Here is a 19,945-nt window from a genome sequence, read left to right on the forward strand (position 1 = left end):
TACTTACTTACTTAATTATTATATATCTAAATGGTATATAATGCGTAATTTGCATCGTATAGCATCGTCCATTTAATCCCTGACAGCTAGCTTGTTATTTAATATATGCTTATAGCATAGATACTGTACTGGTACTGAACGTATAAAATGCAAAGATTATTATTTTTCTTTTACAGGATATCTCTTTCAGAAACGCAGACAGTTGGTCGTTGACAGTGCGTACCTCGGAAGCACCAAAAGCCTTGAGATTGATTGATTGATTCTCAACTCTGTCCGGTATGTCTGATTGCCAATGCATCGGATTATGAGAGTGAAGTCGTAGAGAGTGCAACTATATTTGCACAAACATTTGTGCACTACACAACGTGTCTACTCCTGTAGTATCGGAAGTGGTCGCCGAAGTTGGCGTTTATAATGCGCTCATTGCTCAACAGAACTTTTCTAGCAGCGTTACTTAAAACGAAGTAAAACCTATATATTTCCAATTATCGAGAATTTTATGATATAAAAATATACTATTATTGTTTCTGATAAATAATCCTAACTAATATTCTAAATGCAAGAGTGGGTTTGTCTGATGTCACGTCTTAACCCATCAACTGACGATCATAACACTTGACAGACACGTGGCATGTAGAAAAGGACGAAGCACGCAAGCGAAGCCGTGAGCGAAATCTAATCAATAATATTGGCGACGATCTCCGTCACCGTGGACAAACCCACGAGGACAAAATCGAAAACGGAACAAATTTCTGAAAATTACAATTATCCGGATATTTGACAAGTCTCGTGATTAAATTTTCTGTGACGGTCTGTTATAAAATATATTTCGACAAACGTTGTATTCTTTGTAAAACTACGAAAATCTTTAATGTGACGTCACTGGGCAACTTCGTTCAGGTATTCTTGTATCTGTACACTGGCTCAATCGTCATTTAAGCCGAAACGCAGCCAAGTTGTTTAGTGCTAGAATAAGTGTTACATGGATGACACTTGCTTGCAAAGTGCTTGCGTGGAGGGTTATCATTTATAAATGTTTATTCACAGATAAATATCCATTGTGTCATTTACAAGCTTAAAAAAGAAGTTATGTAATAACATATTCGATATTAATTATCTATATAATATAATTAAGCATACAAAAGGGGTTCTATACCATCATATCATCTATTCATCCCACAATCATAATACCTATCTAGTCCCGAAACTAGTCTATTCAAGTAATTCCAAACCGACACAAAAAATAACTCTTCTTTCAAATTTGATAGCGTAATCGTAGTATATTATATAAATACAAGTAATATTAAATATATATTAAATTTCTTATACTAAAAATGATAATAAATTACATATATTTTAATGAAACTTCTTCTACATAGTGTATGTCAAGGCCCTACTTTCCTTGACAGCGTCACCAATTGGAGGGCTGAGTAATGAGAACCATCTTAGATAAAGCGAGCCCATGAGTGTACTCAGTAAGAGTCCTAAGGGTGTCTCCTGTTATGACTTAACTCTGACTGACTATCGTCAATGTCATATCAAAACGCTATAAGTTTGTCAACTGTGTATAATATATAACACTTTTTATCTTGAGAATGTAAGGGTTTTCTGAAAATAGTTATTACCTTGTTTTCTCCTGTCTAAAATGTAAGCGTAGAACGTCGCAAATCAAGCTCGTATAAAATATTAAAGTATTCTTCGCGGACGGGTGGAGCCATGGCGCACAGAAACCTCCCACCAAAAACCATTCCAAGACAAACTCAAATACGTGCGTAGTAATTTCGTGAACAGTTAACTTAGTTTGCTACTGCGTAAAACTTCATATTATCGACTCTAATACCTTGAAAACAAGAACTATATTACTTTGAATTATAATGGTGTTTCCCCAGCTGAGATAAAAAGAAGTTAAGGAGGAAAATAAAAGCCATTATTACTAGATAAACATCAGAATTTTTATATCATTTAAAGTTTCATAGACACATCGATTGCTAATTATAAAAATTTGACATATACTAATTCGCTGCCTATAAGATAATCTTATGGAAAGTTCCCACTTGCAAAGTCAAAATTTAAGCTAATTTAATAAAAGTCTAATTTAATTTAATTTGAAATTTATTTAGATAACAAAATACCCTTTCGTTAGCATGTAGGAGTTTTAAATTTAGTAATATTTGCTTTGGTTGTCGCGATAACTTCACATTAAAAACTATTGAACGCTTGATATGTTTTTTTTTTTTGCGAGACGTTTTAATCACAAGAACTAATTCGTATTGCTGTTAGTTTAATTTACTTCAAATTTAAATTCAAAGAATACTTCATACGAGTAGACTTTTACACGTATTTTTAAGTTGGTACATTGCATATCTGTCATTACAGTCCTAAGTGAAACTACTACCGGTTCAGGAATATAGGTTTTACCGAAATCCCACAAGGAACTACTTAAAAAGAGTAGTATTAATTCATTAAAGACACATATTGATCAAGGAAAAAAAGTGAGCTATTGTGATTTACCTAAGAGGGTTTTATAGTTAATAATTATTATTTATAATAGGTATGGGAGACGCACACTCCAGAACTCATAAAGATTTGCGTACGTTGAATGTATATAAATACTAATTAAATAAATACTATCCAAATGATGTCCTCATGGATGGTACTATCATAGATATTTATGCTTAGAATCACAATTCCGTTGCTCTTATCGATAAATAACCAAGCCCTATGAATAGCTGAAAAGTTTGATTTGAATATTGTTTCTTTCTAGAATATTCCAAACAATACAACGACCTTTCTACAAATAAACAATCGCTGACCGCGACAAACAAAACATTGACAATATTTTACATTCAATAGACGTGTTTATATCCATTAGCTATTGTATAGTCGAATCTAAACAGCATTTAATAACTAAACCCATATTTTATATAATAACATGAAAATGTTGAATTTCATTCGCTCATGGCTCTATAACGGAACGAGTGTAATCTGTTATGAAATTGTTTTCGACATAAAAACAATCAATTTAACATGCGCAAGACACGAATGTAAGCCAACAGCCAAGATGAAGCTTACATTTTAATTCCAAATAAACACCGTTGACATACACAACACGTATATCGATAGTTTTCCTTAATTTATGTCCTTATTTCATAATGATTATAACGGACAAGAAAAGATTTCCAAAATAATTTGGTTAAAAAACGAGAGTACATCTAAGTATTAATTTCATTTAATTAATATGATTTTAATTTTTTTTAAGTTCATATATGTCATTTTAGCTTTAAGCCATTACTAAACGAAATTGACACGGTTAAAATATTGAAAAATACTAGGAAGCTATTGCGTAACTTAATGCAATTTAGTTCTGACCCCTTGGCCTACTGTCGTGCCCACAGGGCCAAAGTGTGAGCAAGTTTTAGGCTTGAATTGTTTTTGTAATATAATCAATTTATAACTTTTTTCTTACGTCCACTTTTATAAATTCAGGAAAAAAAGTAATCTCTTCCTAGTTTTTTTTTAGAATATTTTGACAGGTATGTAAATAAACCATTCGGTAAATAAAAAATAATGTTTTTTTTTTTTAATTCTCAGTTACCGCCTTTAGTTATGAGGTTGCTGATTTAAACTTTCCTAAGTCAGAAAGCACGTAAAATCAATTGGTCTAACATATTCTGCGCAGTAGGCAGTTTCTGTATTATTTAGGAATAAAATAACATAAGTACATCGTTAATAAACAAATACCTCTTAACCCTTAATTTGCAACTTTTATCAATAAACACAACCAGTCCACGTGACGTCCATCACGGAACGTGAAGCCCGCATTACAACAAATCAGAAATAAATTACCATTATAATATGTTAAACCACTCACTACTAAATATATTTTTTTATTCATTATCAACAATCAACACCTTTGTTTGTAAATGAACCAAAAATTTCACAGGCGATTTCACTAACAATAATAATGTACACCTGACTTTGCCTTACAATATTAAGTAGAAGCGGTATAATGGTTTTTAAACGCTTAACTTTTTCCAAAGGTTAAGGTAGGATTAATGATTGGTGACCTTTATCATTGCTCTGCCAACCAGATATATCTAGCAGGACTACAAACTAAACATTAACTCACCCTATCACCAAAACAACAATGTCTTGCACTGCACTATTCGAATACGGGGGTGAATGAGTTAATATAAGGGTCAGGGTACATGAGGGTTGTAACGATTAAAATAAATACTTTTAAATGCTGGTGTTTAAACGGAAACATATCTATATAATTTCTTGCTTTTTTAAATATAAAAAAAGATTCTATATTTTAAAACTGCATTGAAATACAATATCAAGATAAACTTAATTTTCCTAACATCTAAATCATTGTATTAAAAACTTAAATTAAATGGAGTCAATATCGATTCAGTATGAAGATTCTACCAAGAAGAAGCGGAAAGAAATTTTTCCACTTAGTAAATTTTATAGTTATGTTAATTGTATATAAATTATATTTACATAATCTGCATGATAATCAATGAATACGTCCACGCCATTTTATCATTTATAAAATCTTGTTTAGAATAATGTCTTGTCTAATAATAAATTTATAACTGCAAATGTTTTGACGTTTGCGGGATTTTATAGTGGAAGTTGAGTCAGTTATAATGTGTATAGTATACTTAAAATATATATAATATTGTATTGAGCAATATGCCCTATTTATATATGTTGCAGTTTATAACCTAGGTTCTAAGTTCAAGCTGCAGCGCTGGTAATGGGCGAATGGGGCACAAAGTTTGGGAGCCATAATTTTCTATCGTAAACGTCAAACCAAAATCATCGTTGTTGGATTTTTAGTTTATAAGCTATTCATTCAAACACTTTTCACGTCAAAATTCTAAATGAAACTAGATGCGCAGATGCTTATGTAATAATATTACATTTGAAAACCTTTTCGGAAACGCACTACATCTTCTGATATTAGTTTTGTTCATTTTACAGTTAAGCGTTACAAAAAACGTCTCATTTATTAGAATAAATGGCTGGATTATTGCATTCTAACGCTAAAATATACGATAGTTCTTTCATTTACAAAGACCTCAGGTAAATTATACTCCATGTACTATAGTAATGAGTCACGTGACCCAGGCTTGGCTGGGTAATGTCTAATCTGTTAGCAATGTGACAATATGCACCCGTAATTGGACATAAATGTATCGAGTGAGTTTCTCCACGCATGCGCAGTAAATTCATAATACTCCAATAGTGAGATTTAAGTAAAACTAGCTTATCTTGCAGTACTAGGTATTAGCAGTTGATTTATCATTGACTACTTCTTTCCGTAAGAAAGTACTACTTAACAGAACAACTTATATATCATACTGACACTTTATTAATGAATTATATCATAATGAGTTGTATTTAAAACAAGATTTATTATCAGTTATTATATAAAATGAAATCAAAAATCGAAAAAATATACTCATATAGTATATTATTGCGAATGGCTATCTTACTTAGTTTATATCTTTCGTTTAGTTATAATTAATAAAAATCTTATACTTTTTGTGAGCGAGAGTCGTGCGTTTTATTTTTTTATTTATTTTTTATACGAAGGAGTTTTTTAAAACATAATTTCGCTATATTTGTCGTTTGCTTGTACTTGTCATATTTACTTATAAAAAGGATTTAAGATGTCTATAGTATATCGCCAGACCTCTTAGGAATACTTATATTTATGATTTAGTCGCCAACGATTACGTGCTTGTAAAGTGGATACGTTAAAAAATTCTAAGCATGATTATTCTGCCCAAAGCAACAAAGAGGCAGAAAATACTTTTTTTACTAACATAGCTCTAGAATCTCGATCACGAACGTCATAACATCCATCAAATATACGTCCGAGTTAGTCCACTACCCATTAGCAACAGTTCCGCTATAACATATTTTATCGCCGATTATGTTTCTTCATCAAACGATAACTCGGTCATTCATTACATATTATACGTGGGTAGAGTAGTTACGCGGTCGTAAAACGAACTTGCGTTGATGTGACGGTTACGTCACTAAGAGACAAATATATTTAATTGATGAAAAAAACAAAACATAAAGAGAGACGACTGTGCCAGTATTATGCGTTTTTAATATTCCTATGTAGTCATAATTTACAATTTTGTTTTATGTTCCTAAAAATTATAAATATAATATACTAAAAAGTCGACCATAAACATTCAATTCAATTAGTTTTATATAACACTATATCTCCTTAAATTTTAAAAAGTAACAACGCTATCCAGTATTGTTTAGCGGTAGAATAAATTTTATTTCGCATGTATGTCAAATAATGTACATGAGAAATATATTTGAGGCACGTGACATAATTAACTTGTAAGTACAATACGATAAAAGGGATACTCACCCAAACTTATCAACTAATTAATATTCATCGATAACGCAGCACGCCTGATGAAGGGTACTTCATTAAACAATGACGAGATAAAAGGCAGGTGACACGTGCGCTCCGATTTTTTAGCCCACCCTCGAACCTAACTCGCATAAGGGCCTAAAAACTGGTACAGGGTACTAAATTTAGCGAAAAAGAAAGTAAGTACCTGGATGAAATAGTAATTATCTATACTAATCTGTACTAACTCTGTCTGTTTGTCTGTTACGATTTCATGGCTTAACCATTGAGCCGACTTTGATCATATTTGTATGAAGCAAGTTAGGAATCCCAAGGAAGGACACAGGTCTTTTTTTTTAATTCACTCGTTCAGTGGATAAAGTTTTTAGGTTCAAAGATTATAAATATGCAAGTTCTTCGAATGTGCAGTTTAATATGTGCAAATGGGCAAGTAGGCCCCTCATAAGCAGCTGAATAGTCAGGCGTGCTAGTGGGAACTCGTTATTTAAATAATTATATTTCAGAAATAAGTTCCATTACACGCAACTAACATGATAAGCCACAACAGTTTATACAAATCAAAATAACTACAAGTTGATTTAAAATAACAAACATTCGAAACTAAAAAAAAAAGTGCATTATAAATATCTCCAATTTATAAAAACACAAACAATGTGACGCATAAGTGCTCGACACTTATTTAGGTGATCTATATTGCGATCTTTTTTATGCGCGCACGCAGCCCGCGCACGTGCTGCCATCTGTCACAGGAAGAGGCACTCGTGCGGACGATGGGCTTCCAAACAGCCTGACGAGGTGTGTGACAGCTCGTCACAGGTGCTCAGACGAAAAACTGACTTGACTGGTTCGCGCACTCGCTATTGTTACTTCAATAAAATGTTACCTTGAGTTATCCTTATTTTTCCACTAGTCATATGTCGCTGCATGTTTGAACTACCTGTGGTATTAATGACCCAATTCATTTAACCAAGACGATTGTTATTAAAGGTCATTAAATTCTTTGCATCGTTTACTAATAAGTAAATATTTGTAAGTTTTCATGCACATTCCATGAATCTAGATATAATGAGAGTAATATAATATTATTATTATAAATTATCTTTGAAAATAAACAATATTGCTCTATTTCCACACCAGTGTCGGCTCGTTTGTCCTAATGATGAAATCATGTCGAAAATTAACCAAGTGGCATAATTCAATAAAACATCCGCAAACCGGAGGTAGTGCTTCGTAACAGAGGCCGACATAATGGATTCCCCGCTCCTATTCCACCAAACGAGAATCACCGTTGATCTAACGTAACACGGTGCAGAATAGCGTTCACGACTAAAACCCTGATAGCGTAGTAGGAAGATTTTCGCAGAGCATAATGACAAAGTGGGACGGGCACGTAGGCATGTTAATTGGACGCAATGACCACTGGCCGATGCCCATAAAGGAAGCAAGTGTGGGCAGAGCGACGCTCCGTCTAAAATCGCGACCAGGTTTCAGATCTCATAACTTTCTAGCGTCAACCGCATCTTCACCCTGTTCGTTTGCTTCGTTGGGAGGTGCGGGAGGTCAAACTACGTTGGTAATGAAAAGCTGACGCTGGATGTCTCCGACAATTGTCTCGTTTTGCCTTGAATTGATGTGTTCATTCACAGTTTTGCTCGTGGCCGTAATCAAATAACTTAGTATTTTATATCTTACGTTAAGACTTCTTGAATTAAGCAATTTATTATTTTATAATAACCTATCGAATTACTATGACTTATGTATCAGTTAACAAATAGATTTTAACTAAGTTGAATATAAAAAGATATATGAAACAATGTGTTATTTTAGATCTTCAATGTTGTGTATCGTCGATGCAACACGACGCATCTACATATTAAACTATAAAATATATTCTACTAATCAATTTTAACTTTCGTGCCTCTCATCGTTGGTATTTAAAAAAAAAAAAAACTTTTTAACACATCCGAGTTTTGATGTAAGACAACTAAACATTATGTACCTGATAATGTGTAGGAAATTATTACACTGAATAAAGATAAAGAATTAAGCGTTTTATAACACATAGCTCTTTATACCGTTATACTGACAATACCTTTATCTTACAAATAATGATCTAATAAATAATATATTACTATTGTTTTTTATTCGCTACGTGATTACGTTGATCGTGGCAAAGATAACAGGAATGTAGTTAAATTACTGCATATTGTGTAACAACATGCAGCCGACAAATATTCCGCATAACCGCTGACAAACCAAGCAGAACCGCTCGCTAACAGATCTTACGAACATCGAAATTGGTTAAACCAATAAAACGGATTTTTGAAATAACAGCTATTTTTTAAATGGCCCGACGAAGCCGTAAACATATTTCTTTAATCCCTATTCATGACGCGTCGACATCCTGCCTAATTCCGACAAAATGGGTAAGTTCCTCCGTAAGTATTGAACTCCGAAAACGGCTTTAATCTACTTCGGAGCGGCGTCTATTTCGGTCGTTGTCCATCCATCGGGAACTTGTGATACGCAGCTATTCCGGGCGGGGCAGGTTTTCGGGGAATGTCAACAAACGAACGGCCACTCATTCAATGAACTCTATGCATGCGACGCCGGTGGCGGACCGGTCTGCCTCACGCTCTCGGCTATCTATTCATAAAAATATGCTCCCAGAGCCTCAATGGGCTGTCCGTGTGCCTTTTTTCTAGGTCCTTTATACAGCGACGAACTAACGCTCCGTAAAATTTTAATCCCAATTGTTTAATTCGTAGTAAAAACTATTATACCTTCCTTCAATTTCATTCATTAATTTGTATATTCTATTTGCGTGACAGTTATTTGCAATTTCAAAATATTTCAATAAATATTTAACCTTACAATATTTAATATAAATATCACTTAATTTATTTTCCATGATATGCTTGTACTTTTATAAAAAGTAAAATTTAAAATTGTATTAACAAGTATGCTAGCTTATCGACGTAGATCTGTTGATAAATTATAGGCGAAAACAACGTCACCTTAATCCAATATACATATGTATCAGGTGTATGCTCTATTGCACAAGTTTACGAAAAGCGATATGTATTGTCGTGTGGGTGGCCACTGCCTTTACGTATGCGGCTGACGTATTCGGTTTGCCCAATCTCTCATTAAAATATTTGCACAACTTACTTTATCGATAGAAACTTGTTTAGTCGATGTAGTTCAATTAACAAAAAGTTAGGAATCTTTCGGTGTTTATACAAAAGCAGGTCAAGATTAAAATAATTATCGAATACTGTGTACGTTCTAACGAACACAAGTGATCCGTTCTTTAAGAGCGTAAGCAGTTTCACCTGACAATAACCGAACATTCCGTCCGAGAAGATTCGATAAATTGTAGAATTCAATGCATCTTTGTCCATTCATGGAGGAATACATGGCAATAGTGTAGGTGGTGAATTTAAGGCGGGCGAGACGAATGAAAAACATTTTTAAGGATTTAGTTTCGTATAATTTTCTTTTAACAAATGATCAATAGAAAACTGTATAATTAACAATGTAGCATCTTAACAGATATTTCAAAATTATTAGCGATGTAGGTAATATTTTACATATACTTTGGAATGTTCATATAAACGATCTCATATGAATCGATACAACAGGACTCTCACAACACTCATTCGATGAAGTTTCTCGCTTTGGGAACTGAGAAGCTGGCGACATCACATTATACGTCAAACACATGAAATAGCCATAGGAATGGTAGAGAATGGTCTAAAGTAAAACAAATCCAAGTTATCAGTCCCCAAACGCACATGAGAGGACGCAGTCCATAAACAATTTGCTATTTTTTTGTGTCACCCTACAGTGTGAGCCGCCTGGAGCGATTAACAATATTAACACAGCTTTAAGAATACATGACGATAGAGAGAAAGACCGTAAAACATTGCTTTATTAGATAGTGAGAGGTTAACGATGAACTTCGTGTAAGAACTAGGAAAGGAGCGGCAGCCGACACTGCAAGAGTGATTTTATACACCATCCAATGTTTTACGATTTTTACAATAAACGAGATTCACAGTGAGATTACAATAGGGAATACGATAGGCGAGGCCGTGCTTAGCAAGGTTTAATTGCAGCCGTTAATAATTATTATTAGGCGAAATGGATGCGGCCAATCATCGAGTTTTAACTAAATAAAGCAGTCAATAAATAAATGTTCATAAATATCTAATAAATACCTACACGGGCTATATTTACAAGAAGCCTTCTCATTAAGGGCACATCTCAGCCTTTAAACGAATATAATACAGCGCTATCCCAGTGGGATATCAGGTATAAATTAAAAAATAAAGTAAAGCTGCCGGCTTAACACTCGTATTACAAAATAATACTGACACCAGTAAAATACTCTATCCGCGCGATGGAATGTGCGGGCTGCGCGCCCGGGGCTACGGTGATAGGAACTGCACTACTCGCTACTGCCTCAAAAGCATCCAAATTCATCACATTCTATCTTTATAGAACTATAAATACAATTAACATTGATTCACAACTATCTAGACAGTACGCCCTGCGGCTGGGCCGAGCCATGAGGCCTGCACATGCTCCCGACCCTCAATATACACATAGTCCTCTTATTACAATGTTTGCATTGCAATGGGCCGACCGATTGCAATGCAAGGCACGATAACCAGGGGCATACAGTGAGCCCACTTACTAAACATTTGCTACATTACAAAACAATAACATGCAGTGGAACCAGAGGCACCCACCCACCCGCAGGAAACACTTGTCCGTATGATGCAAATATGCCAAACTACATTTATCAGTTTTTCAATTACAAATCCAATAAGAATTTTAAATACAACAAACAGAAAATGAGATAAGTTATTTACATCAGAGAGACAAGTCTCCTGCCTCCTGCGATATAGTGCCAACAATACACAACATAACAGCTCTACTTGAAGCGAGTAGCCTTAGGTACATGGTCGTCACTGATCTCACAAGTCCAATACACTGAATATGAACAAAATAATACAGATTACATTTCACAAACACCGAGGGAAGGACTGAAATTTGACAAACGCAACACTTCAGAATGGCTCGGATCCGGTATATACAAAAGAAATTACTTCAAAATAAATTATGAGCTTCGTAAAATAATTATCACATAAATTTTATATCTCCCGGTCTCTCCACATAACTTAACACATAATCTAACTATATGTACACAAGATACAGTATGAACAGGTCGCTCTGGCAGAGTCCGAGGAACAAGCACGGCACTAGCGCGGAGGAGGCGCGGGCGCGGGCGCGGGCGCCGCACACAGCTGCACGCGGCCCCGCGGCGCCGCCACCGCCACCAGCTGCACCAGCCCGCGCTCCGGCGACAGCGGCGCCTTGCCTCGCCGGTGCAGGCGCACCCACGCGCCGAAGCAGACTAGAATAGCGAGGAACACCGCCACCGTCGCGCCGCCCGCTATCGACGCCGTCTCCATCATGAGCTGCCGGCTCGTCAGCATGTACGAGTCGTCCAGGTCCTTGAACTCGCACCGCGGGCCCACGTATCCACTCTGACACTCACAGTTGTAGATGGGGCTGTCCGAGATGACGACGGTGAAGCACTTTCCGCCGTTGAGACAGTAGTATTCCGAGTAATCAGGCTCGCACTTAAAGATGGGGAAGGTGACATTCAGGCGCGGCTGCGGCTGCGGCTGCGGCGGCGGGCGCTGCGGGCGCGCCGGCCTCGCCGGCCGCTTGGAGATGGAGCTGGAGCAGGCGCCCGCCAGCGCCCAGGCCGCCGATACCACCGCCCACCACACTACCAACGACTGCATTGTCCGCTGGCTCCGGACGCTCGCCGCTCGCGGTGAGTGCACGATTTTGACATTGGACGGTGACTTATACGAAATCCGAGAGGCGATGACATGACCGCTTTCGAATTTCGAACTCGAACCCTTCGCTCGCATCCGCGTCGGCGGTCCGCCCAGACATGTTTCCTGTGTCAACTTTTTTTACGTCGACGATCACTCGCTCATGACGGAGGCGCGGTTTCTACGAGCGCCCGAGATATCGCATCGATCCCTCCGCGGGCATGTCGAAAGTGAAACACTAAACTACGTTGTACACTTTGTTCGTGGTTTACAATTATTCACGGAGCACATACACACAATGTCCCGTTCGAAATGTTATACACAAAATGGTGCTGAGCGAAACGGAATATAGCACTGTACTCGACGAGTTGTCTATGCGCGACTGACGGAAGGCGTCTACTGCATCCGCCATCTGCCGACGAGAATGAATGCGGTGAACTCGCCGCCGGGCGCTAGTGTGTGCCTGTCTGTATAGAGAAGTATAGTTGTGTGCGATAAAAGCAAACATGTGTGAGTACACTTTTTTCTTTTGTATGGGACAAAAGAGATTATAAAATCCCATTGGTGTAGGCTTATACAGGCAATATGTTAGTTAATTTCTTGTTCCTACGAACTTGAACCTTACTGCTTTGAAGATCAAAACTTCAATTTTAAGTTTCATTTTTTTTTCAAAACCTTATTTAAAGTGAGTTTTTAGTATGATTGTTTTATATTTAGCCTTACTAGAGAGTTTACCGAAATTATCTACTTAGTTTAAATATATAATAATGATACCTATCGCATATACAGCAATATTCTTATATATAAAAATGCTTTGTTATATCACGTAGCTATGTTAATGTTAATATTATAAACCGGCCATCAAAGGATTAATTTCTTACATGGTAGAAAACATAATAATTTTTTTAATAATAAACATTAAAATATATTTAAAAAAATGGAGCTTAATGTTTTTACATGACAATATTTTTTATAATTAATCTTATGTATTAGTAGCAAAATTTTATATTCAATTACATATTGTTAGATGAATAAAATTAAATTTATGGTCCCTTGACATTCAAGTTCAATTGACAAAATTATAAATAAAAAACTGAGTTTAGTTACATAAATAAGTTCGGTACAGTCCCATTTAAACAAAACAGCTAATTTATTGATAGCCTTTTTACAGAAACTATCTCATGAAAGATAAAAATACGATTATGATTTATGATCATCGCTATTTTTTATATGAATTCTACGAACCAATCGACTGTATGAAACAAAACAGTACGAAAGGTTTGTTGATTAAATTGTCAAGGTATATGATATGGTAGGATTTAAATTGAATAATTAAAAAAAATTGTAAATTTTTGTAGTTGAATAAAACGTTATACTTATTCCTTTTTTCGGATTAGTTGAGTTAATTTTTTTAAACATGTTTTTTATGTTTTATGTTAACTATATGATGATTCAGTGAAACAATCAACAATTTTCATAATGCCAAATAAGAAAATATATAAATTATAAAATATATTAATTTCATGAATTGATTTCTTAAGTTAAAATAATAAAGGCATGCATGCGAGAAGACGTAAAACACGATTATTTTAGTGCAATCACTACTATCTTCTTTTAAGAGTTCTGGTATTATGGAAAGATTTCATGGATCAAAAATCATACTTTATTTAATTTGTATTAATTAAATTTACAAATCGATACAACTCGCTTCAAAAACTTTAAAATGAAGCTTAATTTTCTCTCACCTTTGCTTTAAAATAATAAATAGTGAAAAAAGCGATGAAGTGTCAGTTGTCAAATGTCACTGTCATATTTTTTCAATTTAGAAATTTAGTTCTGTCAACCAATTTGTTGTCAATACTCAAGCTTTGAGAAATTGTTTTGCCAACAGAATTAGATTTATAATTTATATTTTTAATTTCTATTAAAAAAAGAAACTGTAAAAATAAATGTAATCTTTCTCGCTTTCAATTCGTAGTGTCTGTTAACTATGTCAGAGTCATCTAAATCAAAGTCTGCATCAAATATCAACCCATCACCTACATTACAGTGCAAGGATCTTCATGAGTATTTAAAAAGTCGGTCACCACAGTTTTTGGAGACATTATACAACTATCCGACTATATGTTTAGCTGTTTACCGGTAAGCTTAACAAAACATTAATTTAAATATATATAGTTAAACATAAAGGTTATGTACTAATTTATTTATTTTTTTATATAAATTCTTACGACATAACTCTTGTACAGTATCAGGCATAACTTTTAAATATCTCATAAATATTTGTTAATGTTAATACATTTTCTCTTAAAGTTGGTTCTTATAAAATCTTTATTATTTCAATTATAATATCTTTATTTTTAACCCATATTTTCAGTAGGTTTCTCTACATTAAATCATGTCTTTTAGTGAGTTGCCGGAGTTAGCAAGGCACTTCGTGATCCGACTGCTGTTTGTGGAGCAGCCTGTCCCACAGGCTGTGGTAGCATCATGGGTTACACAAACACATGCTAAGTATGTATTTTTTACAATATAAAAAAGATTGCAAGCCAAACAATAAATAGAATAACATAAAAATAAATGTTGCTCCAAAAATCAACCATGAAATTTCCCTTAATCGCACACAAACATAAGGCTTTTTAGAGTTTGGTAACAAAAATAAAAAATTAAACCAACATTTATAACTTTTTAATATTTGAACTGCCTTATTAGTCTATTATTTAGTTTTTCAGGCTTTAAATTTTCAGAGTTTAAACCTCAGATGATGTGGTTTATAAAAAGTTATCAGATTTCCTAATACAAAAACATGATATACAGAAACAGTCCAATGGATTATGTCATCATTGTGCTTAAACTCTTTTGCACAATAATTTTATTTTTTTTATTATTATTACCAGCCTGTAAATTTTCCCACTGCTGGGATAAAGGCCTCCGCACCCTTTGAAGAAAAGGTTTGGAGCATATTCCACCACGCTGCTCCAATGCGGGTTGGCGGAATACACATTTGGCAGAATTTCGTTGAAATTAGACACATGCAGGTTTCCTCCCGATGTTTTCCTTCACCACCGAGCACGAGATGAGTTATAAACATTAAGCACATGAAAATTCAGTGGTGCCTGCCTGGGTTTGAACCCAAAATCATCTGTTAAGATGCAAGAGTTCTAACCACTGGGCCATCTCGGCTCTTAGCAGTTATCTAAATTCCATCATAATAGCTGCTGTAATCAAATTGACAAATGAAAACCTTGCAAAAAATCCTTAATCCTTAAGAGATGAGAATACTTTAAATATTAGCTCATAACTGTTTAAACTTAGTGTCTACTTTAGTATTTTGTAAATGACAAATTTTTCAACTACTTTGACAAATAACTAGAACAAAACAACTGCAGTCTTAAGAAATTAAGCTGTAAATAGATATTGGAACGGTTTAATGTTTAGTTGGTGTGCTATGGAAATAGTGCTGCTAAATGCTTGCATTCAATATTTCCAGAGAACAAAGTAAAGCATGTGAGGCTCTGTCAGAGCTGTCAGTATGGCAGGAAGCACCGATACCTGGTGGGCTCCCTGGATGGATGCTCGCTCAATCATTCAAGAAAAACCTTAAAGTTGCTCTACTTGGAGGGTAGGTTCAGCTTTAAATAATGTATATAAGTGATGTTTACATTTTTAATTGTCAACTATTAATATGTTGATTGCTTTTGCTCTGTTTTTAAATAAATGTATTATATAAAGTTATCTCATATATGCGAGTTTATTTTGTATAAAAAATGAATAAAATTTTTTATTATCGTTATTGCAGCGGGCGGCCATGGAGCATGTCGTCGTCGCTGGAGCCGGACGGCAAGGCGCGCGACGTGGCGTTCCTGGACGCGTACGCGCTGGAGCGCTGGGAGTGCGTGCTGCACTACATGGTGGGGTCGGCGCAGACCGAGGGCATCAGCGCCGACGCCGTGCGCATCCTGCTGCACGCCGGCCTCATGACCAGGTCGCTGAGCTAACAGCTGATGAAACATGTAACCTTCAACAAATCATTGAAAATTATGATTAAAATTTTGATTTACAGAGATGCAGAAGATGGCACGGCTGTGATAACAAGGGCAGGGTTCCAATTTCTACTGCTGAGCACAGCTAAACAGGTATAGATTTTTTTTTGTAATTCAATATTCTTAATACCACTCTAAGGTCTTAAATGGCTTGGGCGATTCAAATGCGTAGATTTTAACCAAAAAGCGCATGTGTAAGGTGAAATTCTGTATATACTATCGCATGTACTGCAACCGCAGCTTAAAACTAACTACTTGAAGGCAAGGACCGGCTCGTAAATTATAGGTATCTTAAATTCCTAGACTAAGAGAGATACTTAATGATTATATATATATTCCATTTGACCGAAACGATAACATTATTTTAATCCATCATTGAAATAAATGAGTGAATTGTTCGCAGGTGTGGCTGTTCCTGCAGCACTACCTGCACACTGCGGAGAAGCGCAGCCTGAGCGCGGCCGAGTGCCTCGCCTTCCTCTACCAGCTCAGCTTCAGCACGCTCGGAAAGGTACTATACAATGCCTACGTCACTCAAACAAATACTACTATGAAACACAACATTGTTGCATATTTGTTTTGAGTCTTTGAAAGGTGCATAAAAATAATCATTCGAATTCTATTGAATCCAAAACTTGAATAAAAAAAAAAAATATCTTTGACAAAGACTACTAACTATACTATAGTTTGCTTTAGTAATGATATACACAAATTATTAACGTTAATAATATTAATGGCTGGAAAATTCAACTGTCTTAATTAATTTTATGTGTAAATATTTTGTTGTAAATAATTATTAATTTGTCAATAATCTTGACTTAAGTAAATGTCTTCAACTCTTCAGTGTTGGCAACTGAGCAAAAGCAGATAAATTAATTGACCAATGATCATTCAGATTATTGAATGGTCATTGGTCAAAGGCAGTCGATGACGTATTAGGCGGCCAATGAGCGTTCAGTATTTATCTGATTAGTTAAACGGACTGTTCATCGTTTTTTGGTCATCATGACGACTTCCGTAGTCGAGTATTGTGTACACCACACTACACTACACTACTAACACAAGTGCTTTAGCTACTTACACTGGGATCAGAGGAATGTATGTGATGTTGTCCAATATTTATTATTTTAAAAATTGGTCGCTAGTTTACTGATATAACATATTATGTTCCAAATTAAACTATTTAAGGTGTTTGATGATAAATAATACATCTTTAAAAACCCCTTGAATTACTTCCACCGGTTCTTAAGTCAGAATATTATTTTCCGAACTGGTGGTAGTGTTTTATTTCACTATCAATAAGCAAGTGTAAAGCTTCTATATTTTATAAAAGATTTTAATTTGAAAATGTTTCGTCAGGATTACAGCACAGAAGGAATGAGTAACAACATGTTGGTGTTCCTGCAGCATCTCAGGGAATTCGGACTCGTCTATCAGAGAAAGGTGAGAACCATTTAGTTATTTAAATAGTTTAAATCGGATAAAATTGTGTATCAATCCAAATTAGAGTAGTTTGATTAAATTACATTCATAACGACACTCTGGTGAGTGTCGTTATGAATGTCATTTGAGTTGCCAGAAGTACATTGTAATACATATTTCATTTCATTATAACGCTGCAGTAGACAGCACACAGAGGGGTACGCGTACATACTAAGCCGGTTACCATTCCAGCGCAAGGCGGGCCGCTTCTACCCCACGCGGCTCGCCCTGAACATCACGTGCGTGAAGGACGGCATCGCGCCGCTGGAGGCCGCCGCCAGCACCGGGTACATCCTCGTGGAGACCAACTACCGCGTGTACGCCTACACGCAGACCACGCTGCAGGTCGCCCTGCTGGGGCTGTTCACGGAGCTCATCTACAGGTGCGGCGCCCGCGCGAGTGCCCGCGGAGCGTGTGGGCACTCTGACGAGAGATTAATCTGTAGCTGTCTCCCGCCGGCAGGTTCCCGGACGTGGTGGTGGGCGTGCTGACGCGCGAGTCGGTGCGCGCGGCGCTGCGCGGCGGCATCTCGGCGCAGCAGATCATCCGCTACCTCGAGCAGCACTCGCACCCGCAGGTGTTTTTTTTAACATCTGATTAAAATGTATTAATGGCAAAGTATTTGAGAAATTTTATTATAGAACTTGCCCAAGAAGAGCTGAATTGACTGTTTTCTTTAATTCTTTAAACAATATTCATAATAAATTTATAGCGGTAGAATGAGTAGTAGCTGGCTGCCTATGTCTAAATTCTATCAAATCTCTAGCTAAGCATACGTCTGCTAAAGTGGGCCAACAATCGCCACCCAGTCATGGAATGTAACGCGTTGTATACTAAACTTTGCTAACAAACTTTGCAGTTAAATAATTTGCACGTGATTGCAGATGTTAAAGTCCGAGACGGCCGGGATCAGAACGTCGTCGGTGTTGCCGCCCACCGTCGTGGATCAGATCCAGCTGTGGGAGAGCGAACGGAACAGGTTCACCTATACCGAGGGTATCGTCTACAACCAGTTCCTGTCTCAGGTATGCCGTGTTAAAGCGACTAATTTTACATATTCTTAAAATATATTATCATAGTTTTGGATATATATTTAATACATGTGTTACATGAACGATTGGGTAGATTTTTTTTAATACCTTTGTCTACTCGTACAAGACGCCACGATAGACTGACATTTTTTTACAAACTAATAATAATTTGCAATTGTTATATTTCACACGTCTCCGGGCGATGAGTCGGGGGGGGGGGGGTGGTAAATATTAAGATTACCTTTTAAAACGGCGGGGTTTTCGACCGTTTGAAGAAATGAGGAAAATGAAATAGTTCCTTATAAGAAATGTAAGACGTGCGCAGGCGGAGTTCGGCGTGCTGCGCGAGTACGCGTCGCGCTGCGGGTTCCTGACGTGGCACAGCGAGCGCGCGCGCACGCTCGTGCTCACGCGCGCCGCGCACGACGACGTCAAGCGCTTCTGGAAGCGCTACTCCAAGTCGTCCTGAGCCCCGCGCCCTCCCGCGATTCAATCGAAATGGAATCGATCGGTGCCAATTATTCACTTCGAAGTTAATTTCCTCCGAAGCGACTGTATTTTAGGAGTAATTGAGACTGTTAATTATACATACCTGTAAATAAATTGTGTTTTTGCAATATCCGGTATTTTCTTTCTATGCGACTGTCGAGTCGCAGGCAAGACTACGGAGTTTCGAAAGTTAAAATTTGAAACGTAATTTTTATATTCCACTTATGATTTTTGGAAATTTTACTTTTAAATCGAATCGAAGGAGAAAGATAATGTAGGTACTAATAGACTGAGAGCCAGTGATCGACAGACTTATGGTATAGTAGCAAGCTCCATATTACTGCCAGGTATACTGCTTCACCTGGTGTTGGTGAAATGGAGGTTCACTATTCCCATCGAGGGTTCCTTTGAGCATGCCATGGAGTCGAAAAGCATAAAAATTTACTTTAAAAACGCGATCGCAGCAAGTCTGCCCTTTTGATATCTTAAAATATATAGAAAACTTCAATAGCAGACACTTACTCCGGTTCCTTCCATATTCTTTATAATTTCAAAGCTACTTAAATTTGACAAAAAATTACGTTATTTCAACAAGGCTGAAATTTATATATATTATTTATATTATT

General features: G+C 36.2%; 2 protein-coding genes across 2 annotated transcripts; one reads left to right on the plus strand and one right to left on the minus strand.

Moving 5' to 3' along the window:
- Positions 1 to 9,895: 9,895 nt before the first annotated feature.
- On the minus strand, positions 9,896 to 12,704 carry LOC125070565 (pro-epidermal growth factor-like). Its single transcript, XM_047680479.1, has one exon. It carries the CDS (start codon positions 12,367 to 12,369, stop codon positions 11,686 to 11,688), a length of 684 nt encoding a protein of 227 aa, XP_047536435.1. The 5' UTR covers positions 12,370 to 12,704; the 3' UTR covers positions 9,896 to 11,685.
- On the plus strand, positions 12,437 to 19,449 carry LOC125070568 (general transcription factor IIH subunit 4). Its single transcript, XM_047680485.1, is given in 13 exon segments — positions 12,437 to 12,619; positions 12,622 to 12,757; positions 14,208 to 14,415; positions 14,683 to 14,787; positions 15,764 to 15,895; positions 16,073 to 16,258; positions 16,337 to 16,409; positions 16,720 to 16,827; positions 17,676 to 17,759; positions 17,991 to 18,181; positions 18,262 to 18,376; positions 18,684 to 18,824; positions 19,156 to 19,449. Coding segments are annotated over 13 exon segments (1,806 nt in total). The 3' UTR covers positions 19,300 to 19,449.
- Positions 19,450 to 19,945: the final 496 nt, after the last annotated feature.

The sequence above is a fragment of the Vanessa atalanta genome, chromosome 17 (assembly GCF_905147765.1).
Source record: "Vanessa atalanta chromosome 17, ilVanAtal1.2, whole genome shotgun sequence".
Taxonomy (NCBI): domain Eukaryota; kingdom Metazoa; phylum Arthropoda; class Insecta; order Lepidoptera; family Nymphalidae; genus Vanessa; species Vanessa atalanta.

Bases quoted from the DNA above. Each gene is read 5' to 3' on its own strand.
- LOC125070565 (XM_047680479.1), bottom strand. From the start codon at position 12,369: ATGCGAGCGAAGGGTTCGAGTTCGAAATTCGAAAGCGGTCATGTCATC.